Source organism: Conger conger, chromosome 17, assembly GCF_963514075.1.
Source record: "Conger conger chromosome 17, fConCon1.1, whole genome shotgun sequence".
Classification (NCBI taxonomy): domain Eukaryota; kingdom Metazoa; phylum Chordata; class Actinopteri; order Anguilliformes; family Congridae; genus Conger; species Conger conger.
In genome coordinates, this window is record NC_083776.1 from 1,873,023 (window position 1) to 1,898,018 (window position 24,996).

Genomic DNA, 24,996 nt, shown 5'->3' on the forward strand with positions numbered 1-24,996 from the left:
TGTACATATCTCTCACCTGCTAAACCTGTGCATATCTCTCACCTGCTAAACCTGTACATATCTCTCTCCTGCTAAACCTGTACATATCTCTCACCTGCTAAACCTGTACATATCTCTCTCCTGCTAAACCTGTACATATCTCTCACCTGCTAAACCTGTACATATCTCTCACCTGCTAAACCTGTACATATCTCTCTCCTGCTAAACCTGTACATATCTCTCTCCTGCTAAACCTGTACATATCTCTCACCTGCTAAACCCGTACATATCTCTCACCTGCTAAACCTGTACATATCTCTCTCCTGCTAAACCTGTACATATCTCTCACCTGCTAAACCTTTGCATATCTCTCACCTGCTAAACCTGTACATATCTCTCACCTGCTAAACCTGTACATATCTCTCACCTGCTAAACCTGTACATATCTCTCACCTGCTAAACCTGTACATATCTCTCTCCTGCTAAACCTGTACATATCTCTCTCCTGCTAAACCTGTGCATATCTCTCACCTGCTAAACCTGTACATATCTCTCACCTGCTAAACCTGTGCATATCTCTCACCTGCTAAACCTGTACATATCTCTCTCCTGCTAAACCTGTACATATCTCTCACCTGCTAAACCTGTACATATCTCTCACCTGCTAAACCTGTACATATCTCTCTCCTGCTAAACCTGTACATATCTCTCACCTGCTAAACCTGTGCATATCTCTCTCACACACATTTTACAACTGAGTCTCACCATCAGTACCTCTCTCTCACCTGCTAATCGCACCCCAGTCCTCGGCGTGCAACTGCAACAAGCCTGTTGCTATCCTATTATATTCTGTGCTTATTCCTGCCGGTTTTCCTGAAGAGCTTCGGAACGCGTGTGAACACCGTCAGCGTCTCTCCCGGACAAGCTTCTCTCTGGATTTTTGTCGTGCCGATACTCCGAGCCCTGGCCTGCAGTGAGATGAGACGAACGCTCTAAGCTGCTGATTAGCGCTGAGGTCCGGGGAGCTGGCGACAGGCCCAGGGAGGAGCCTCGCACCGAATGCGGTTTCACACAAATTACCGCCGGGCTTAGCACCGGGACGAGCGGTAAATACCACTGAGCACAGGGCTGAACACAGGGTTGAGCACAGGGCTGAACACAGGGCTGAACACAGGGTTGAGCACAGGGCTGAACACAGGGCTGAACACAGGGTTGAGCACAGGGCTGAACACAGGGTTGAGCACAGGGCTGAACACAGGGCTGAACACAGGGTTGAGCACAGGGCTGAACACAGGGCTGAACACAGGGCTGAACACAGGGTTGAGCACAGGGCTGAACACAGGGCTGAACACAGGGCTGAGCACAGGGCTGAACACAGGGCTGAACACAGGGCTGAACACAGGGCTGAGCACAGGGCTGAACACAGGGCTGAACACAGGGCTGAGCACAGGGCTGAACACAGGGCTGAACACAGGGCTGAGCACAGGGCTGAGCACAGGGCTGAACAGAGGGCTGAACAGAGGGCTGAACACAGGGCTGAACACAGGGCTGAACAGAGGGCTGAACAGAGGGCTGAGCACAGGGCTGAACACAGGGTTGAGCACAGGGCTGAACAGAGGGCTGAACAGAGGGCTGAGCACAGGGCTGAACACAGGGCTGAGCACAGGGCTGAACACAGGGTTGAGCACAGGGCTGAACACAGGGCTGAACAGAGGGCTGAACACAGGGCTGAGCACAGGGCTGAACACAGGGCTGAACACAGGGCTGAGCACAGGGCTGACGCGTAGGGGATGTCTGCACGCCGTCACACGCGTGGGCCGTGTTGACGGCACAGCTGCTGGGCTGGGGGAGGGGCCGGATGCAGTAAAAACTGCACGAGTCACACGGCATATCTTCAGCTGCCTTGAGCCGGCGTCCTTGCTGGAAGCCCCTGGAGTTTCAGAAGCATAACAAACTAGGGTGTACAAACTAGTCGATTAAGCCCCCTTGCCCTCTGTTCGATTGTAGGGTTCTTTTTTTTTTTTAAAGGTACAATGGTACAATTTCTGACTTTTAACAGTCAAGAGAGGAATTGCAGCAACAATCCTACCCCTTCTCTGTGAATGCGCTGACGTTGAAACGCCATTGGCTGTGGCAATTAGAACCAATTTTCAACCAATGAGCTTGAATTATTGTACAGCTGTACAATGTTTTGGTACAGAGTGATGGCCCGTCAACTGCATATTTTTAAACCCGAATTTGAAGACTATAAACGCAGGCAGAGGGTGAGTCAAGATGTCAGTGATACTTTTTTCAATGATTGGAAGTGATTTACAATGGTCTTACAACAATGTTTTAACACAAAAATCTTACTGCATCTTTAATGTTCATACCTGCATTTGCCAGGACATCCTGACATTAAAACCTGGTTTAGTTTAATTTTCTATGAATGCACCACTGATTTATGCACCACTCGTAAATGGTTACTGCAAGTATTTTAATACTGTGCGTTTTTGTTCCCTGACCTGTTGAATAACACGCGATAAGAGATTTATCTCTGAATTATGGCTCGGCACAATGTCCACGGTCCGTGCCCCAGATCACTGCTGTTCCAGTGACGCTGGAGAGCTGACCATGACCCCTCCATTATAAACATCAGCGTTCATGATTTGTGCCTGTCAGCGCCCCCTGTGGCTTCGAGCCAGAACTGCTCTACATCCAGGCCCGACCTGAAGGGCCTAGCCTTTCAAAGGGCTCTTGACCCATGCCGTGTGCGGCAAAGTCAGCTTTAATTGGTTCTCTTACATTCGGCTGACGAGAATAAAATCCGATATGGAGAACGTTATACGGCAGTGTAATGGCTCGAGAGAGAGAGAGGCGTGTGCTCCTTTAAAACGGGCCGGGTTTGGCGAGAACACCCTTCAGGGAGACGGGTCACTTGTTTGCCCCCAATTCATCACTGCTTGAACACAGGGAGCGCGAGGCCGGCCCTACCCACCCCCTGACCTCTCAGACGAGCGAGGCCCCCGGTCAAACACAGCTGCTGCTCAGGGACGTCTCCTCGTAAATACACGCGTGTGCCCCCCCCCCTCCCCCGCTCCTCCTCCGCGCCTGACACGGGTCAGGGCTCTGAACTCTGCGGGAGCGTGGCTGAGGCCGGCTGCAGCTCTCGTTACGCTACCTTAAAGGTCCCATATTGCACGCATTTCCAGCGTTTTATTTCAGGCCCTGATATCCATATGACGTGTGTGTGTGTGTGGCTTTAAGCACCAAAAAACGATCTATCAAGTTTTACATGTCCGTTCTCCAGTACCTCTCATGAGCTTTCCTAAGAACAGGCCGTTTTGGTGACTGTGCCTTTAAGGCTCATTGACATCGATCTGTTGGTTGGTTCACTTCTACTAACCTTTGTTCTGATTGGCTGGATAACTGAGCGCTGTCTGTGCCGAGCGGTTGGATTTGTTCAGGCTACAAGGGTGGGGCCATGCTGAAGCAAATGACCGTGTCGTTATGATGTCACAACTTCACGGAAGTCCAAACGTCACAGTGTTTTCATAGCACCTTCAACTCTTTTATAATCCACATGGCAATGGAAATGTCAATTTCCACAATATGGGACCTTTAATGGTACCAGGAGGGGAGCCACTGGCTACTTGGCAGGGCAGCAGTGAGCCCTCAGAATCATCACAATCCCTGCCTCCATTTTGTCCTACCTGCTCAGCATGCAGCGGGGCTAGGGAAGGTGAGGAGGCCTCTTACCGAAAGCCCACCCCCTCCTCTGTCCACTCCCCCCGGGATACTCTCCCAGAAACGGCCGGTGTGGGTGCAGACCTGTGTTCCAACCCACTTGATTCTTCTAATCAGCCACTAGTCTTTGCTAAGGATTGTAGTAGATTAGTGATTAGTAGAATCGGGTGTATAACGGCTTGTTTTGAACAAAAGCCTGCACCCACACTTTCTGGGTGAGATTGAGTATCCCTGCACTCCACCAGCATCCCCTGCATATTCGCCATAGCCTCCAGAAAGGAATGTGATTTTATGGCTCGTTGACATTTGCCCCCTTCTTCTTCTTCATGTGTTTGTGTGGAGGGGGAGCTGAGGTGACGCATACCTAGCTTGAGAAGTCGTCTGAAAGAAAGCAGACATAACATATTGCTATTATTTCAATAGTACAGTGTGCTGACGGCAACATTTCCTAGATGGACTGCTTCACGCTGTTGCTTCTTGTTAATGGAAGGCACACCACGGTCGTCTTTTTTTGTTGCTTTTTTGAGTGCTGTTGTTTGCAGAAACACTGGTCTGGCTTTAAATAGGTGTATCCGTGAGGATGACCCACTTATGTGTGTAAGTTACCCACTGAGCACCAGGCCAGAAAAAAGTGTAGAAATATCGGCCTGTAGCGTAGTGGTTAAGGTCCATGACTGGGACACACAAGGTCGGTGGTTCGATCCCCAGTGTAGCCACAATAAGATCCGCACAGCCGTTGGGCCCTTGAGCAAGGCCCTTAACCCTGCATTGCTCCAGGGGAGGATTGTCTCCTGCTTAGTCTAATCAACTGTACGTCGCTCTGGATAAGAGCGTCTGCCAAATGCCATTAATGTAATGTAATGTAATATCCTGCGGCAATTAGCAACTGGATAATATCCTCTCAGTCTGACATTACATTAGTGAACATATAGGAAAGCATTATAGCCTTTGCATGAGGCCATATATCACAATGTTCTTTTCTTGCTAACTGAGCAAACATTTATTTTGGATATAAAAAAACTTTCTAGGCATGTGAACTAACAGAAAACGTCAAGATTTTGATGGGTAGTGGCCTTCCATGCTTCCAAATTGGCAATAGAACATATTTTTTTTACCAGGGACAGTGCACATTAATCAACATTTTCAGTTTCCATATCAATGTAAATGTGCCAGAGTGAGCTAATGAGCTAGTTGTCAATAAGCGGCACGACCCCGTGCTGACAGGGCTACATTGCGCCGTTCCTCAGAGCGTTATTGGCGCTGCATTTGGGTTCTCAGCCGCAGAGCGTTATTGGCGCTGCGTTTGGGTTCTCGGTCGCAGAGCGTTATTGGCGCTGCGTTTGGGTTCTCGGCCGCAGAGCGTTATTGGCGCTGCGTTTGGGTTCTCGGTCGCAGAGCGTTATTGGCGCTGCGTTTGGGTTCTCGGTCGCAGAGCGTTATTGGCGCTGCGTTTGGGTTCTCGGTCGCAGAGGGTTATTGGCGCTGCGTTTGGGTTCTCGGTCACAGAGCGTTATTGGCGCTGCGTTTGGGTTCTCGGCCGCAGAGCGTTATTGGCGCTGCGTTTGGGTTCTCGGTCGCAGAGCGTTATTGGCGCTGCGTTTGGGTTCTCGGCCGCAGAGCGTTATTGGCGCTGCGTTTGGGTTCTCGGCCGCCGGGCGTTATTGGCGCTGCGTTTGGGTTCTCGGTCACAGAGCGTTATTGGCGCTGCGTTTGGGTTCTCGGCCGCCGGGCGTTATTGGCGCTGCGTTTGGGTTCTCGGTCACAGAGCGTTATTGGCGCTGCGTTTGGGTTCTCGGTCGCAGAGTGTTATTGGCGCGGCGTTTGGGTTCTCGGTCGCAGAGCGTTATTGGCGCTGCGTTTGGGTTCTCGGCCGCAGAGCGTTATTGGCGCTGCGTTTGGGTTCTCGGTCACAGAGCGTTATTGGCGCTGCGTTTGGGTTCTCGGTCGCAGAGCATTATTGGCGCTGCGTTTGGGTTCTCGGCCGCAGAGCGTTATTGGCGCTGCATTTGGGTTCTCGGTCGCAGAGCGTTATTGGCGCTGCGTTTGGGTTCTAGGTCGCAGAGCGTTATTGGCGCTGCGTTTGGGTTCTCGGTCGCAGAGCGTTATTGGCGCTGCGTTTGGGTTCTCGGTCGCAGAGCGTTATTGGCGCTGCGTTTGGGTTCTCGGCCGCAGAGCGTTATTGGCGCTGCATTTGGGTTCTCGGTCACAGAGCGTTATTGGTGCTGCGTTTGGGTTCTCGGTCGCAGAGCGTTATTGGCGCTGCGTTTGGGTTCTCGGTCGCAGAGCGTTATTGGCGCTGCGTTTGGGTTCTCGGCCACAGAGCGTTATTTGGCGCTGCGTTTGGGTTCTCGGCCGCAGAGCGTTATTGGCGCTGTGTCTGGGTTCTCGGCCGCAGCGCAGAGGCGGTGAGACGGTGTGAGGCGCGTCACGCTGTGTGAAATAACAGCGCCGCGTTCCCTTCAGCGCCTCGGGCTGCCGGCCTCCTCCCCGCCCTGCCCCGCGCTGCCCTTCAGCCGCAGGGGGTCACAATATTGCTCGCCCTTTCCCTTTGTTGTCTGGAGCTTGTGGGCCGTGACCTGCACGCTTGCTTGTTTTCGTAGGAGCGCTCTCTTTGAATAGCGCTGCCAGTCAGAAATCACTACCTGTACACTGCGAGTGAGCGTGTAAACATTTGAAATGAACAGAATGTGGTCTTTGGTGCCGCTGTGTTTATGGTGGGGGGGGGGGGGGGCTCCCTCCTAACTCTGTGTGTTTTAGAGGAGTGTAGAAGAAGAGAGTTGTAATGGCTTGCCTAAAATGTTTTGGTTAGTCAGACTCTGATTTGTGGCACTAATTTTGCTTCTGATTTTGGTGTTTGATATTAAAGGTGACACTAAGAGCTTAGAAAAGGGAGGGCGTCAGAAATGTACCCTGAAGGGTGGTGGGAATACAGCAAGCTGACCTGGTCTCTTTGTGTTGTCGCCTGTGGTTTGCCCTTGCAGAAGATGAATTGTGAGCTTGTTGCAACAGGAATATAAAAATAAAAATGTAGAGAGACAGATGAGCCTGATAAGGGTATCCTACAAAGAGTCATAAAATTTTAGGCTGGTTTATACTCCCTCAACTGAAATCATAGAATGTTAATTAACGTTATAACGCCACATTGATTGTGGTCGTTGTTTAATTTTAAATATATTTAATTCGTGAAGTATAACCCGAATGTCACCAGCCTTCATTCCCATCTCTGAGACGTTCCCCCCACATAGTTTGCTGAAGAAATGGGGAGTTTCAAAAGCATGGCAATGACCTGCTTTGCTTTCAGCCTTTAGTGATGTGTCATTAACTTGCTACAATAGCTAAATTATTACTGTAAGGAAGACGGTAATAATTCTGGACCATATGGCACAACAAGTAATTATCCAGCTTCATTAAATTCAGGCATTAGCTTTTTTTTTTTTTACATAAAAAAAAAGATATATATATATATATTTTTTTTTTTTTTTTTTTTTTTTGTTCTCAACATGTGAAAAGGTGCACTAGTGATAAAAAAATCATTTCTCTGGTATGACAGATCAGCCGATCGAGGTGACGGACCTGGAGAACAGTGGACTGTGTGACATCAGGGCCTTTGAGTGCAACAAAGTGCGTGTCTTCGGCCTGGGATTCATCGACCTGCCCGACCTGAGCTGCCACGCCACCAAGCTGACGGTGAGAAGACCTGCCCGCTGCCACGGAAACACCGTGACAACACCGTGACAACACCGTGACAACCCCGTGACAACACCTTGACAACACCGTGACAACACCGTGACAACCCCGTGACAACCCCGTGACAACACCTTGACAACCCCGTGACAACACCTTGACAACACCGTGACAAACCTGTGACAACACCTTGACAACACCGTGACAACACCGTGACAACCCTGTGACAACCCTGTGACAACCCTGTGACAACACTGTGACAACACTGTGACAACACCGTGACAACACCGTGACAACACTGTGACAACACCGTGACAACACCGTGACAACCCCGCAGAAGGGACTGGGGAATCTAAAATCATTTACCCGATGCTCATTTAAGATGTTACAGAAGCTTTGCTTCCCATAAAGGAGATTAGATTTGAAGGCATCGCTCATATGCGCCCAAATAACAGTTGTTGTGCGGTACTGTCCAACTTTTACATTTACATTTTAGTAATTTAGCAGATGCTTTTAATCCAAAATGAAAAGCTTTCAAGTGCATTCATTCAAGTGCATAAGTGAAAAGCATCAAATCCTTAAATGGCAAAACATGCTTGTAGAGCAGTCATAAACAAAGACAATCGTCATAGTTTTTTTTAGTTTTTTTTTAGAAGAGGGATGGTTGGGGGAGGATTCCATGTTATGGAAGGAAACCTCTGGTTAAATCACCCTGGCCACCAAAAAAAAAAGAAAAGACTACTTGGGGACCTAACAACATGTGAATGCAGTAATAACTCTTGCTATTCCAGTCAGCAATCTCCAGTACCCCTGGTTGGTCTGGTAGCACAGAGAAGCCAATGTACTGCACAGAAATATGTTAACAGTCCATCATAAAAAGACAGATACCATCTTAATGTCTGACAAAAAGCATTCTCAAAAGGGTCTGTAAATAATAATGTAGCAAAGTCATCACCAAACACCCTGTATCACTAGCTCACTGTCCTCTCTGGCAATGAGGGGGGAAAGGGAGGCCAGTTAGGTGTACCCAAGTATATTCATTTGCATGTTGTTATTTTGCTCAGTTTAATATTTCCCCATATTGACTGATTGATTGAGCCATTTCAAGTCGACTGAAATGGCTCTTCCTCGCTTAACTCAAATGATAACAGAGAAGACGAGCTGAGTTTAAATTGCAGTCTTGTTCCTTGCTCTCCCCACACTAATTACTTTCCATCATGACAGGAAGTACTTATTTCCTAGGTTGTTTCTGTCTTTTGGTGGTGTTTCTGTCTTTTGGTGTTGTTTCTGTCTTTTGGTGGTGTTTCTGCTGGTTATTACCAAACTCCTGCAGTGAAGTTTAGCGGCTCTTAGAGAAATGATTACGGACTTGGCGGTAATGGGTTTCGCCCATGGTCTGCATTGAGCGTTGTGCATTTTCAGTTTAGAGCAGAACTTTCCATTCACATCATCGCATCTACCATCCCTCCATATTGATGTCTCCACTGGGATTTTAGGACCTGAGGAGTCCAGGAAAAACTGGAAAATTCTGGTTTCACGTTTTATTTCCCCTCCTTGGTGAATTTGGATTTAGTTCTTATTCATTTTCTCATTTATTTTCTTATTTATTTACTGTGTTACATACTCTATATACGTTATTTATCAGTCACCTTGAATGACTGTTGGCCATAGTCCCCTATGAGAGAGAGGTGTGTTCGTTGGCTTTGTCTGAGATTAAATACTCAACTTTCTGCAATACACAACTGCACCATCAATTACCTTGGCATGTCCTTGAAATGAATCAGCATAATCATACTATGCCTGTAACTTTCATCATAATAGATCTCTGATTTTCCCATCTCTTGTATTTCTCTTGTTTGTAGTATATTAATGGCGAGTGGAAACCAGGGGAGCAACAGCGAACCAAGGCCACCTTCCTGAGCTCCAAAGCTGTTGACTGTGCCATTCCCTCACTGAGCAACATGGCTGCTGACATTATGGACTTCATGGTGGATGACAAGCCCATTGACAGATGGGAAATTAAGGTACAGAGCTTTCACCTGTCCCATGGGTACAGCACGTTCACCTGTCCCATAGGTACAGCACGTTCACCTGTCCCATTCACCTGTCCCATAGGTACAGCACGTTCACCTGTCCCATAGGTACAGCACGTTCACCTGTCCCATAAGTACAGCACGTTCACCTGTCCCATTCACCTGTCCCATTCACCTGTCCCATAGGTACAGCACGTTCACCTGTCCCATTCACCTGTCCCATAGGTACAGCACGTTCACCTGTCCCATAGATACAGCACGTTCACCTGTCCCATAAGTACAGCACGTTCACCTGTCCCATAGGTACAGCACGTTCACCTGTCCCATAGGTACAGCATGTTCACCTGTCCCATAGGTACAGCACATACACCTATCCCATAGGTACAGCACGTTCACCTGTCCCATAGGTACAGCACGTTCACCTGTCCCATAGGTACAGCACGTTCACCTGTCATATTATATTATATTATATTATATTATATGAATGGCTTATATTAATGGTTTATATTAATTTGTGTTATATTAATTATAATAATATGATAAATAATTGAAGGATTTTGGAATATAAGGTATTGCCTGGGCACAGGTAAAGCACCAGGTAGTAGGAATGTACCTTTTATGGTGAACCTATATTGAGTTTTACGGCAAACCTCTTTGTTCCCAGGTGACAAACGATGGGTCCCTGTTCAGCAAGCCCAAGGTGCTGACGCTGTACGATGGAGTCTGTCAGGTCTGCGAATCGTCTCTCTCCGGACTTTGTAAGTTAAAGGTAATCTACAAACACTGCTCAAATAATACTGCATTTCTTTGCCATTTCCATCAGGTACCGTGGACTAGGCTGAATAACCATGGCTTTTATATTTTTGTCTCTATTCTGCAGGTTGGTCAGGTCATCTCTGGATGTATAAAATTTGAGTCTTTTTTCCCTGGCAATAATTTAGATTTTTGCCATGTAAGCTAAGACGTGGTACCATAGTAGTCAGGAAACAGGGCTTATAACTCAGATTGTTGGTGGAATGGCATTGAACCCCTGAGTTTGCTACTTCACCGGATAAATGAACCAGCTGTATATCTTTAACACAGTTAAAAACACAAGTTCTCTGCTCATTGTTGTCAAGAGCCAAGAGCATACTGTTCCAAATGCTAGCGGAGTTGATTCAAGGTGTTTACACACATGCTATGTAAGAAAATAATATGGACCATTATTTGGGATATACTAAAACATTCAGCCTGTATTTGAGGAATTGATGAGGTGTCTGTATTGTCCAGCTGTCCATCATAAAAAGATCACACCAATAGAAAAATCTTTCCCAAACTGTTCTTTTTCTGAGCACGCCTGATCAGAATGTAGGCTGTCAGTTACCCGGGTTGACTTGCCAATGATGAACATTAGCTGTGCAGCTGTTCTGGCTTTGACCAGGTAAATGTCAAACTGCAACTGGGAGAAGAGATTTCACAAGACACAGCAAGACATAGACACATGCAAATCTTTGGAGCCAATAAAAAGTTACATTGAACTCCACTGACAAACACTGTCAACATAAATGATTGATGACATTAGTTAGCCACTCACTTGCGTGAACCAAGTTCAATCAAATAGCTTTTTAGCGGAGTTGTACTATCATCCCATTCAGATAGTGGTAGAACCTATGCACTTGTAAATCGCTTTGGATTAAAAGCGTCTGCCAAATGACTAAAATGTAAATGTAGATAGTTTTGCTTAGATATGACAAATTTTCTAGGTTTTTAGACACAGTTTGCCATGATATAATGGACCTCTTATGGACCAGTTTTATTCTGGCAATCAATGCACAGACAATTTGCTTTAGAAAAACTCAACAACAATGTCTCTTTCCAAATATAATGCCAGAGTTACATGCAAACTTCAACAGAACTTTAATCAGGAACTATTTATTCTGCCGTGGGATGTGGCCAGCTGTGTCTGTGCAGCAGAGGTTTCCGCTGTAGCACTCCAGCATTGTGCAGCAAGTTGTCAATCGGTCCTTAGAGGTTCATTATATCATGGTGAACTGCCCCTAAAACAGCTGTGAAATGTAGAAAACTCATCACATCTCAGCAAAACTATCCAGATGGATAGATAGTACTCTGAGTGGAAAAGTAAGTGGAAACATACTTTAATATCTTCTTTGGGTGAACTGCCCATGTTGTTGCATGGAAACAAATGTGATGTTTTTATGTTGTATCAGGGAAAATTGCAAAGCCGGGAGTTGACTAACCTTTTTTCCAGATTCTATTTTCTCAGAGGCTGGCATTTGGGCAGACGTATACAAAATGACAAGTTGATAAGCAACCTACAGTACATTTATAAAAATGAGCTAGCGGGATTTATTTATAGCAAAACCCCCTTGAGTACACCCACCAACAGTTGTATAGCAAAAGCCCCTCTGTATAGTTTAATATGTATTTCTTGCCTATTGCAATTGACTTGAAAAATCATGGATATGCCACCCTCTCAATGCATATAATTTGTTACAGAAAATGGTGTTGAATGTTTTTTTAACAGAGTTGAAACACTAAGGCAGCACAAGTACATTACATTAGTGAATTTTCTCTCTCTCTCCCCCTCTCTCTCCCTTTCTCTCTCTCTCTGTTTCTCATACCCTCTCTCATCAGGAGAAGGCCTGTAATATTGACGGGATGTGCTTTGCCGAGGAAGACCCCAATCCCACCAGCCCGTGTCTCCTGTGTAATTCAACTACCTCCAAATTCACATGGTCACTAAATGAAAGTAAGACTCGTTCAGTTGTTTTTTCCAGTTGCATCATGTTCCTTTTCATCATCGGAGCTCAGGGAGAATCATTCTCCTATGGCCACCTTTGTTTTCAGCTTCCACAGATCCTTGGAAAGGTGTATTTGGTGATGCATTTCAAGTGACAATTAGGCTAGCATACTGAACAGCAATTCATAATTGAACTAGCACATTTTTTTCAATTGGTCTGTCCAAGTATCACATAGTTGTGCCACATCCAGACGGGGTCAATAAAAATAGTAATAGCTTTATTTTCCAGTTAATTTAATTGCTGCACTGTGCTGTGTTTGGAGGTCGTATCTAGGCTGCAGGAAATTTCAGGCTGTGCTGTCCTATCTGATAAGTTTGACAAGATATGATAATTAAATCATGCCATATTCTTCCTCCCAGGAGGAAGATTTTACCTTATTTCTTCGCCAAACTAAGGATAAATCCTTTGGACAGAATGGAAGACAAATAAAATTAGGAAAACACCTATAAATTATTGGCGAAATTAGTAAGGGTAGCTGGCTATTGGAGCTACCTAGCATTCCTGCTGTCTTTTATTTGGCTACTACCTTTCTGCCCAAACATTGTATCCAGAATACAACATGGCAGTATGATGGTGGTAACCACTACTCTCCTCTATTGCCTGTTTACATCAAAGAAGCGATGCTGTGTGTCTCCCTACTGGGGTTAAACCAGCTTTCTGCTGCTACAGCTGTGCCGAGATTCCTTTCACCGATTTTACACCGCTTTCCAAAATAAATAAACACAGAAATGCATGATTCACAAATGTAATTATCATTTAATGGGTCATGTCAAGTTGAGAACCTTTTGTAAATATTGATTGCAGAATGCTCACTAGACATGTTTGCACCTAGGGCGGCCTGTAGCGTAGTGGTTAAGGTACATGACTGGGATCGGTGGTTCGATCCGCGTGTGTAGCCAGAATAAGATCCGTATAGTCATCGGGCCCTTGAGCAAGGCCCTTAACCCTGCATTGCTCCAGGGGAGGATTGTCTCCTGATTAGTCTATTCAACTGTACGTCGCTCTGGATAAGGGAGTCTACCAAATGCCATTAATGTAATGTAATCACTCCCTCTCGATTTTACACCCCTTTCCAAGAAAAATAAACACAGAAATGCATGATTCATAAATGTGATTATCATTTAATGGGTCATGGCAAATTGAGAGCCTTTTGTAAATATTGAATACAGAATGCAAGACATGTTTGTACCATCGAGCCAGCTCAAACTCGAGGGGAAGCCATGGAGGGCAGCGGCCTCCACACAGCCCTGATATGCTGACTGTCTCCGGGTGTGCTCTTCAGAGGCTATCTGAAGGCACTGACACAGGCTGCATGTCAGCTGCCGTGTCCTGACGTGCAGGAATGCGCTGCTGGTGCTGTACGCCCGCCTATGCTCTCTCCCACGTGTTGACCGCTGCCAATACCACCGACTGTACATGTTGAATGCGGACAATTATCCTCAGAAATCTTTTGCGGTTTCAAGATGAAACGGGTGGAAATAAAGCATGCGCACGAGTCAATGAGAAAGCAACCGGTCCCTTTATTAGGTAGACATCTAGTGCCATGTGGTGTTAGCAAAGGCCCACAGTGGTGTTAGCGAAGGTGATTTGCAATCAGTGTGACGCAGATGTCAAATATTTGTGATTATCAGTCATGTCGCACTGACACTGCTGCATTCACTTGTTCCATAGAACAAAAAGTCAGCACACCCTGCGGCTCTCCAGGACCAAGAGTGAGGACAACTGCTCTATAGAAAAAACGTTTGCCAACCACTGGCCCAACTGACTCCCGTCAGCCGGACTGCGGTTGAGGTTAAAATCAGGAGCTATCGGCAAGCGTGTACCTGGCTATACCTTGGCAGGAACATAACTGAATAAAATAAAATTATAATTTCATGAAGCCTTCCTCTGCCTTACGAGGAAGGCTTTAATCATGGCAAGTTCTTTAAATGATGTTTGCGCCTCTGCAGTCACCCGGAGCCGAGGGTCACGGCGAGTTTTCCGCCCGTACGCGCTTTCTACAGTTATTAAAGGGTGTCCTTCTTCGCTCCACTCCCCGCGCGCCTCCTTGGAAGCCTCCGTCAGGCCTGCTGTGCGGATTGCCCCAGCTTTGGCCTTCATTTACGGCTTCCTGTGTTCCAGACTCATGTCATCATCTTTGGGAAGGGAGTGATCGGGGCAGGCCTGGACCGGCGGAGCAGCTGTGCGCCGCTGAGGGGCCAGGCCTCCTCTCCCCGGATTCTGCGGCTGCGTTCATAATGAATCCGCCGCACGCATCAGCCTGTCGCCTGTTCCTGATCTGTGCCCTCTACTTCAGAGTGTCTATGGTGGGCTTTTAAGGGGTTATCTGCAAAGTGCGGTATTCTCCAAATTAACAGAGCAACGTACACTCAGTGAGAAATCTATTTGGTAGACCTGTACCCCAGCTTGTTCATGCAAATATTTAATCAGCAAATCCTGTGGCAGCAGCTAAATGCATAAAAGCATGCAGATGTGGTCGAGAGGTTCAGCTGTTGTTCCGACCAAATGTCAGAATGGGGGAAGAAATGTGGTCTAAGTCACTTTTACCTTCAAATGATTGTTGGTGCTGGATAGGGTGGTGTGAGTATTTAAGAAACTGTTGACCTGTGAGATTCATGCACAGAGGATGGTGTGAAAAGCAAACAAACGTCCAGTGAGCGGGGCTTCCTCTTACCCAAACTACATGACATCATTTCCTTTATCACCACCGAGAGCAAAGCAAACCCCAAGACTTTAACAATGTTGTCTTAACCTGATCAATATGTTTAATCTTGGCGCAATACTTTGGAATTAATATTTTTCCAGATGCATAGAGTTTATGCTTCGTGTGAATAACTTGGCTTTCCTTCAGTAAAATGTTCAAGATGCTGAAACTCATCATACTTTGATGGATGGAATTATGGACCAAGGCTATGACTTTTACATGTGTGTATCAAGCCTAATGCTTGATACTTGAAAGCTGGCATGATATGATAGTTTCTATGGCATTAATTCAAATAAATAAGCAATTGTGTGAGTTGCGAGTTGTCGACTGTTGCTTTTGGACAGTTGCTTTTGAAGCTGTCCTTCAAACTGCAGGTCCATGTCCTAGTGTGCTGAATTCTGTTGACTTCGGAAAATGGATAATTGCAGAGCTCGAGGCAGGAAAAGTAAAAAGAAACTATAAAAGCAGACAAAAGAGAGGGAGAATCACCTAATTACCCAAGTTTGGGGCTTTATTGTGCGGCTGTGTAAAGTTGTGTCTGAATTCTAGGAGGTCAGAGGTCAGAGTATACAGAAGTGTTTGTTAGGAGTGAATGTTTGTAGGTATTGTATTCATTTCTGTGGGAAACATAATGCCAGACTCTTAGTGCTGTACAGCAACCTGTAGCTTAGTGGTTAAGGTACATGCCTGGGACCCGCAAGGTCATTGGTTTGATTCCCGGTGTAGCCACAATAAGTTCCACACAGCCATTGGGCCCATGAGCAAGGCTTAACCCTGCATTGCTCCAGGGGAGGATTGTCTCCTGCTTAGTCTAATCAACTGTTTGTCGCTCTGGATAAAAGTGTCAGCCAAACGCCTTTAATGTAATGTACAGATATGGGGCATGCACTGCCTTGGTAAATGGCATACCTGCCATCTTAGTACAAAAGAGCACCTCTCTGTGCCTTTTGTCTGACTGCTATTACGCTTGGGACTAAAAAACAGTAATTTTATTACTAGCTCTGTGATGTGAGAGACAGACCTGATATTTTGTGTCCCGGAATTCCGTGCTGTAAAATGCAGCTATGGCGAGCTTGAAATTACCACCTACCAGCAGCAGTATCAAAACACAGCTTGAACCGGTCAAAAACCGTCTTGAGCGGGGAGCTTGTCTGAGCCGGCCGACCCAGCTACCGGCTGTTTCAAAACCTCTCCTGAGCCGTTTACTCTTCCCTCTCGTTCTCTCCAGTGAATCGGCCCCCCACGTTCCTCCCGCCCGTGGGCGGCCTGCAGACCTTCGTGGGGGAGAACTTTGTTTACCAGTTCGCCGCGGCCGACCCGGAGGGCTCCGCTGTCCTCTTCCTGCTGGAGTCCGGCCCGGCGGGCGCCTCCCTCTCCCCGGCCGGGCTGCTCATCTGGAAAGTCCGTTCGGAGGAGAAGCAGGCCTTCGGCTTCACGGCGTCGGACGAGTGCAACGCGCAGAGCAGACACACTGTGGAGGTAGGAGCCGCGGCGGAAAAACACCGCGCGCGCGCGTTCGGAAACCGCTCCGCCCCGGACAACGTTTCCACACAACAGGGCCCCTGCCCTGACAAACAGACCTCCATACGCCATTAACCCGTTCGGTCCCAAGCCCAGTGTCAAAGGAGTCCTCCCACATCCCGAGGGGGTTTTGGCTTCGGTTGAGAAAATTGAGTTGGGTTTTAATAGGGGCACAAAACAGTAGTAGAGCAGTCATTTTGACTGGTTGAAAAGGTATTAGGTGGAGATTGCCATATGGCACTGAAAGGGTTAAGCTTGCATTTATCTTCTGGAATTTTCCCTCCATTAAACCCCTGTCGGTCCACTGGCTGCTGACAGGACTTGGCTCCTGGAGAGCTGGATATTGTAGTGATATGCTCCTCTGCATTTTCATGTCTTTCAGAAATGTAATTTAGTAAGCGCTTCGGTCTAGCAAAGCACACAGTGCATGAGGTCATTGAACCTAATCTCACATATGAATACATCAGAAAAGTATTTCACTTACACTGAAATGAAATTGAATGACATTTTTAAAAACTTGAAATCATTACACGCACGGGGGCATAATTCATAATTATACAAAAAACGAATTATAGTTCAGATGCAAAGCAAATGTTAAATGTGATGCAAGTAGACGATGATCCATGATGTGATATCTAAATGTCAGGAGACTATAGAGTGTGAAAGACTGGATGAGATGATGCCTATTAGACCATTCTACTGCTGGCGAGTGGCCGAGACTTTTGTAAACGGAATGATCTAGAACAGGGCTACTCAACTCCTGGTCCTGAGGGCTGCGCTGTCCCCAACCATGCGCTACACCACCCGATTTCTCTAATTATTTCACCTGCTTGGTTCAGGAAGAGTGGTAAATAATGAAATCAGGTGGTGTAGCGCATGGTTGGAGCAAATACCTGCGGACACTGCGGCCCCCAGGAACAGGAGTTGAGTAGCGTGGATCTAGAAGGATGAGAGGGCTTGCATGAAGGACTGGTAATGACTGACGATTAAGATGGGCTGAGCGGATAACATAACGGTTAGGAGGAACAAAGCTTTCCAAAGGATATTTAATCACCAGAGAAGTTTACATTTACATTTTAGTCATTTTGCATAGGTTCTTCCTTTCAGCTAAAGCATCACATCCATAACTAGTAAAAAATATATCATCGTAAGTGCAATTCTTTTGGGGGGGTTAGACAAGAGGGATTTCGGAAAGGGGGGGTGGGGTAGGGGGAAATCAGGAGGGAGGACTACGGTACAGTTTGAAATGGATTGTTTTTAGTCTGCGTCGAAATAGGGGGAGGGATTCTGCTGTCCTGACAGTGCTAGGCAAGTCATTCCACCAGTGGCAGACCGGAGTGGTCTAGCTGGGGAGTAAGAAGTCAGTTTAGAGGGAGCTGATCAGAAGAATTGGGCAAGTTCAGCAAGAAGAAGAAGCTAGATCTTCAGAAGTCTATGTATATGTCCTCAGCAACAAGAGAAATTACAATTATTATACTGAGAAATAATAAATGTCAGTGGTAGTCTGACTGGACGAATCGGTACCCGATTTGCTGGAGAAAAAAATAAGACGAGAAAGAAAATCTGTGGGTATGACAGAAGAAAGCTGAGATGTGTTGAGCCTGATTCAGGATTGATCCGGAAGCATCCGGTTGGTTGTTCCAGAGATTCTGTTGCCACGCACAGAGAAAATATGTGCAAAAAAACACGTATTTTCATTCTAAAAGCTATTTATTGTATTTGCAGCATACGCTGCTGTCCGGAACAAATGAAACATTACATTACGTTACATTACATTAATGGCATTTGGTCGACGCTCTTATCCAGAGCGATGTACAGTTGATTAGACTAAGCAGGAGACAATCCTCCCCTGGAGCAATGCAGGGTTAAGGGCCTTGCTTAAGGGCCCGACGGCTGTGCGGATCTTATTGTGGCTACACCGGAGATCGAACCACCGACCTTGCCGGTCCCAGTCATTTACCTTAACCACTATGCTACAGGCCGCCCTACGATTGGATCAAACGATTGGAACAATGAAAGCAACCACCATCTGGAGTCACTGGGCAGTACTGGACTGGCCCTCCATAGGGAGCCTGCTGGCTCAGACATGAATCAGGCCACAGGCACGGCCTGGAGAACTGGATAAAATCCAGACTGGCCTTGGAAAGATTAATTTGACAGTGTTTAGAAATCCGTGTAAACTTGGTGATGCGAAACTCTCTCTGGAGCGTACTGTATGCTAGGAAAAGGTAGTGTTCCTGTGTCCTGGATCAAATTGTCTTGTCTGTGACTGCGGAAAGCATTTATACATCATGCCCATGTACAGGCATGGTAAAAATGTTTCTGCCATATTAGCATTTCTCTCATATACTATAGCTGAGATATACAGTACTGTGTAAAAGTCTTAAGCACCCTTGATCTTTTTAATATAAATTTCTCTTTTAAATGTTTATTTTTTCTGCATTAGTGTGTCAGTAGAGCAATGTAATATTACATATATTTTTTTAATTTAATGAAATAAAGTAAAGTAACATATTAAGCAACAGACAACGTTTCTGATTAAATCTTGATTGCGTCTGTCTGGCATCACCTGGAGACCTGAAAGTGAGACAGCCAGCAGACCAACTGTGGCATGTTCAATACACCCGACTGATCAGGAACAGCTGCGAAGCCAACTGTCCAATTACTTTTGACCCCCTGAAATGGGGCGACTATGAAAAAGGGTTGTAATTCCTATACTTATCACCCGATATGGATGTAACTACCCTTCAAATTTAAGTTGACAGTCTGCACTTTAATCTGGTATTCATTGTTTCATTTCATATCCAGTCTGCTGGTGCACAGATCCAAAAGAGCAGACGTTTTGATTTGATTTGATTTGATTTTTTTATTTGACATCTTTATTTCGAATATGAAAAATAGTAACCAAAGCAGAAACAGTAGTTAAAAACAGATGAACGACAAAATGTGAAAAGACATAATAAATTCCCTCCACCAGCACTTAAACTGAAACCCATTTACATGTGCGAAGAAAAACACTGGTGTACTCCTACCACTTTAGTCCCTAAGCACATGAACAAACAATAATAAATGTACAAAAATAATAACTTTAGGCAGCACAGATGGTGCAGTGGGTAGCACTGGAGGTCCTGGGTATGGCCCCTATACATTCCTACAAACACATCTATATGTTTACCCATATCTACATTCTAATCTGAACACAAATAAATAAAAACCCCCTGGTGATTGTTAATGTTGTGCCACTGTCCAAATACTTCTGGACTGCACAGGAACAGTGTGTGTCTAGCACTGCTTGTCTGTGCGGGGCCAGGTGGAACACTGAAGCCCCTAGTAATTCTGAACATAGCATGACCATGGCTGCTATCCAGATAACATGGCCTGAAAGCCGGCTATGTGGCTTAACTTTGATACAACACAAAGGGATAGTCTGGCTGTAATAAATAAATGTAAAAATAAAATATGGGTCTCCACTAATCTTTTATCAAACATTTGTCTTTTCATAACCTGTGAACCAGAAATAATAAATTAGTTTCAGGACCCACTTGTACAGCTGAGAATGGCTTCCAGATGTGGCACACTCAAAAACAGGCAAAAAAAATAAAAAAGGATCTAAAACCAAAATAATAAAGAATTCACAAAACAGGGTAAAAGGCATTATTAATGTTGTAACATTATGATGTGCAAGCACATGAACATTATGCTCTGGGAAATTAAAAGTAAAATCTGTCCATTTAACCGTAACATAAGGGCCAGTGCCGCGGATTTCCCTTCATCCTGAACAGTCACCGTTAAGTCTGGCCTTATGCTTCCACATGCGACTCAAGCCTCTGATACCAGCCCGTATGTAGTCTTTTGCACAGACCCACTGCTAATAACCACAGCTGTGCTAATGCCTCCAGCCATGCTAATGTCCTCTATCCATGCTAATACCCCCAGCCATGCTAATATCCCATCCATGCTAATACCCCCACCCATGCTGATATCCCCATGCATGCTAATATCCTCAGCCATGCTAATACCCCCAGCCATGCTAATATCCCCCATCCATGCTAATATATACAGTGCAGTCCGTTAGCTTTGGACAATAACACATTTTTTTGTCAGTTGAAACAATCTCTATGTGGTTTGGCAAAATGGGGGCTTGCGAGCTGTGTAATTCTGTCCTGTGTTACTCTGTAAAGTGTCTTTGTGACAGTCTTCTGCGGGGTCAAGCGGAAGGCTGCTGTCAGCGCGGCGGTCCTGTCTGACGGGCGCGTGTCTCTCCGCTGTGTCTCTAGGTGTCGGTGCGGCCGTGTGGCTGTCAGCGCGGCGGGTCGTGTGTCACGGACATGCTCTTCCCGCCGGGCAGCGGGCGGTACCGCTGCGTGTGCCCGGCCGGCCTGACGGGGGACCTCTGCCAGGACGAGGTGGACGAGTGCTCGTCCAATCCCTGCGCAGCCGGCACCTGCCACGACCAGACGGACGGCTTCCTCTGCCAATGCCCCGCCGGCCTGCGAGGTAAGCCCCTCCTCCTTCGCTGAGCAACGGGAGAAATGCGTCTGTGTGCCGCGTACAGGCCCCTTTGCTGTGTGGAAAACGGGTCGAATGTGGTAGACAAATGTAACACGCTCCCCATATAAATCCACACGTGTGAAGAAAATGTGCATTTAAACGAGCCGTTTGGACTTCCGTGAAGTTGTGACATCACAGACGCCATTCAGCTTGTTGGAGCTAGCCAGCCAATTGGAACAGAGGTTTAGATATCGATGAGCCTTAAAGACACAGTCACTAAAACAGCCTTCTTCTTGGTAAAGAACGCTGGAGAATGGCGCTGGTGAATGAACATAAGAGATTTATGTTTTAGGTTTTTGTTACTTAAAACCACACACTTCCTATTGATATCAGGACCTAAAATAAAATCCTGGAAAAGGTGTACAATATGGAACCTTTAACCTTTAACCTTTAATTCTACATTTAACAATGCAGTCAGTCCTCATCAACGACGTTTATTTTTTATATATATATATTTTTTTGTTGCCAACTTTCAACTTTCTAATGCACATGACACATGCACAAACATCTAAACATTCATATCATCCTTTTTTATGTATTACACATTCCCTCCTTCAACTCCTTTGTTACCTTTTTGAAAATGCCATTTCTAACAGGTCTACGATCATTGTGACAGTCCTGCATGTTGTATATCTGTGTGTGTGTGGGGTCAGTATGTGAGTAAATTAGGTGTTATTCTTGACACGTGTTTTTGTCTTTGAGCATAACAATTCATCACGTCATCATGGTGTTTTGCTCATGTTCAACAACACATTTTTTCATTAATTTCAGGAAACCCATTTAGTCTTAAGTAAACAGAAGGGAATACTCTTAGGAAAATGCCATTGCAATTAGATGAAACTGATTTTGAAAAACGTGTTTAGTTTCAGAGATGCGACATACCTAATGAGCTGTATTTAAATGTGGCACGAGATCGCATGAAAACTGCTTTGGCCAGATGTTAAGAGCGTTCTTCCCCCAAAGGCAAGATTGACCGCTGTTTAACCCTCCATTCTGACATCATTAGCATTCCAAGACCTCTTAAAACATATACATACCCGTGTATATGTACGAACATACATACATGCATATGCACACACATTTTTACATGTACACATATGCTCAAGGCTATTTACATTTAAGCCACACAAATTATACCCATTACGTTTGTCATATTTCAACTGAATCCAATGCCAAGCAATTGTTTTTATTTTATTATGTTAAATTAATATTTTTGATTAAAGAGGCCGTTGCTGACTGAAAGATTCAATCAATCAAAAAAAGTAATATCAGAAGAAGCATGAAAAAGCCTTGACTGAAACTCCAGTACTAGTGGTTTGTAACCTTTTTCATGTTTACATTTATATTTTAGGCAGAAAGTGGACACTCTCATCCAGAACAGCTGACAGAGCTTACATTATTTTGCATGCAGTGCATGCATTTACACAGCCAAGTATATAATAACAGCAGAATACTAATCCCGGCTGGATTTTACATGTGTACATTAGATGTTGTGAGAAAGATTATTTCATAGAAAGAAACCTGGACTCATTTCAAAAGCTCAAATGGTCAATTGAAATAAGTTTTGGATGTGCTTTAATAGTCTTGATGCTTTGCAGTATTTCACAATCTGAGGTCTCAGAAATGGAGATGTATCCATAAAGCTCGTGACCATAGGTGAGGGTTGAGACGTAGATCGACCAGTAAATCGAAAGCTTCGCCTTCCGGCTCAGCTCCCTCTTCACCACGACGGTCCGGTGCAACGCCCACATTACTGCTGACGCTGCACCGATCTCACGCTCCCTTCTACCCTCACTCGTGAACAAGACCCCGAGATACTTGAACTCCTTCACTTGGGGCAAAGACTCGTTCCCAACTCGGAGGGACCAATCCACCGTTTTCCGGCAGAGAACCATGGCCTCGGACTTGGAGGTGCTGACTCTCATCCCGGCCACTTCACACTCGGCTGCAAACCGCTCCAGTGCGTGCTGAAGGTCACGGTCCGATGAAGCCAGCAGAACCACATCATCCGCAAAAAGCAGAGATGCGATTCTGGGGTCACCAAACCGGACACTCTCCTCACCTCGGCTGCGCCTTGAGATCCTGTCCATGAATACCACAAACAGGACCGGTCATTCACAAAACCTACCCAGTTAATTTCTCATGAAGCTATGCATTGATTATTTTAGTTTTATTTCATTATTAATGAACCCTCATATTATGTTAAGATTTTATGACCGCCATTGTGTTTGGGGTCAAATTGACATATTCATATATTCATAAATATGAAAAATCTGTGAGAAACATCTCATTTAAAAGCCTGAGGAACAGAAAGTGAAAGTTTGACACCTGTATTGGAAAGTGCCACTAGAATCATCCACAAAGAAATCTGAGGTTAAAATAAAAACGGTTGTATATTTTGTACAGCTACCGAGGGTAAAGCTAACCTCACACAACACCTTTCTTGAGCAAAATTTGTATAGGACCTTTGAAAACTTGTATTATGTTTGTTTCATTTGTACTGTTTTATCCCACCAAATTAGAAAAATCATACAGTATCAACAGTCTAAAAAGACACGCGCACACACACGCACACACACGCACACACACGCACACACACGCACACACACACACACACACACACATATACACACACACACATACACAGACACACACACACACACTCTCTCTCTCACACACACACACACTCTCTCTCTCACACACACACTCTCACACACATACACACACACACACACACACACACACACACCCATCGTCTCCTCATTAGTCCCGTCCATGTCCGTACATATAAATAAATAAATAACAGGGACCTCTAAGCAGGGGGAGTGGAGGTGAAAAATCAGTCCCAGATCTGTGTGTCAAATAACTTCAGCTAAATCCCCCTTTAATGTGTCCGTCCTGCTAGATCCTGCCATTTTGCCACTGTGATGCAGTAAAATGAATCTTGTGGTCATGATTAACCTCTGCCTCTGCCTTACTTGAGCCAAACCTATTTATCTTGGCATGTGGAGATGCTTGGAGTGTGTGTTGTCCTGCTACGGACTCGAGTGCGGGGGGAATTAGAACAGACGCCAGGTCAGGGTAGAGCTGTGTGTCCAGTCTGCCGTGGTGTGTCTTGCGATGTGAGGAATGATAATTAGTCCCTGAGAACCGACTGCGTTAGCTGGTATGGAGCCGTTAGCTGGATGAGCAGATGCTTTAGTAACAAGAGCATTCAAATATTTAAGACTGAGTGACAAGTCAATATGCCACCAAGGCATCAACTGCTCGACTCCGGCAGCTCGTTAGCTGCGATCGCCTCGGTATTCCCGTCGTCCGGAAGCACAGCAGGCCGCGGGCTTCCCGCACACCCATTCCGAATAATTAATGCCTATGGAAAATCATCGACCCTGAATTCTCAGCACAGAGTGTGAGACTGTGTGTGTTCCTGAAAATGAAGAGGACACTTTTTTATAAATACATTCTGAGATGAGAGAATGCGGCCTTCCTGGATTCAATCCGAATTTGTGCTTAAAGGTACAATAGGTAAGATTTTTGTGTTGAAACATCCATCAAGACCACTTCCTATCATTGAAAAAGGCTCACTGACATGTTGACTCACCCTCTGCCTGCGTTTATATGCAATTGACAGGCCAGCACTCTGTACCAAAACGTTGTACAGCTGCACAATAATTCAACCTCATTGGTGGAAAATTGGTTCCAATTTGCCATAGCCAATGGTGTTTCTAAGTCAGCACATTCACAGAGAAGGGGAGGGATAAACAGTGTTGTTGTTTCAGCGTGTTTGTTGCTGCAATTCCTCTCTTCACCGTTAGAACTTAACTTATTATTTATTATTTCAAATATCACTTTTTTGGGGTTTTTTATAAACCCAGAAGTTTTTTCACAAGCCCAGAAATCACTGAAATTAACACGTCAGACTGCATTTGCGAGGAAATGTAAAAATGTAACGTTTCCGTTTATTTCAGAGTGAGGGACGGATGAATCAGAGGCCTGT

General features: G+C 45.5%; 1 protein-coding gene across 1 annotated transcript in view; it reads left to right on the forward strand.

Moving 5' to 3' along the window:
• Positions 1–24,996, forward strand: part of LOC133116857 (von Willebrand factor D and EGF domain-containing protein-like) — a 65,040-nt gene that overhangs the window by 23,938 nt on the left and 16,106 nt on the right. The window contains 6 exon segments of the mRNA XM_061226853.1: positions 7,256–7,392; positions 9,252–9,413; positions 10,087–10,191; positions 12,057–12,171; positions 16,156–16,406; positions 20,726–20,945. Coding sequence (XP_061082837.1) covers positions 7,256–7,392; positions 9,252–9,413; positions 10,087–10,191; positions 12,057–12,171; positions 16,156–16,406; positions 20,726–20,945 — 990 coding nt within the window.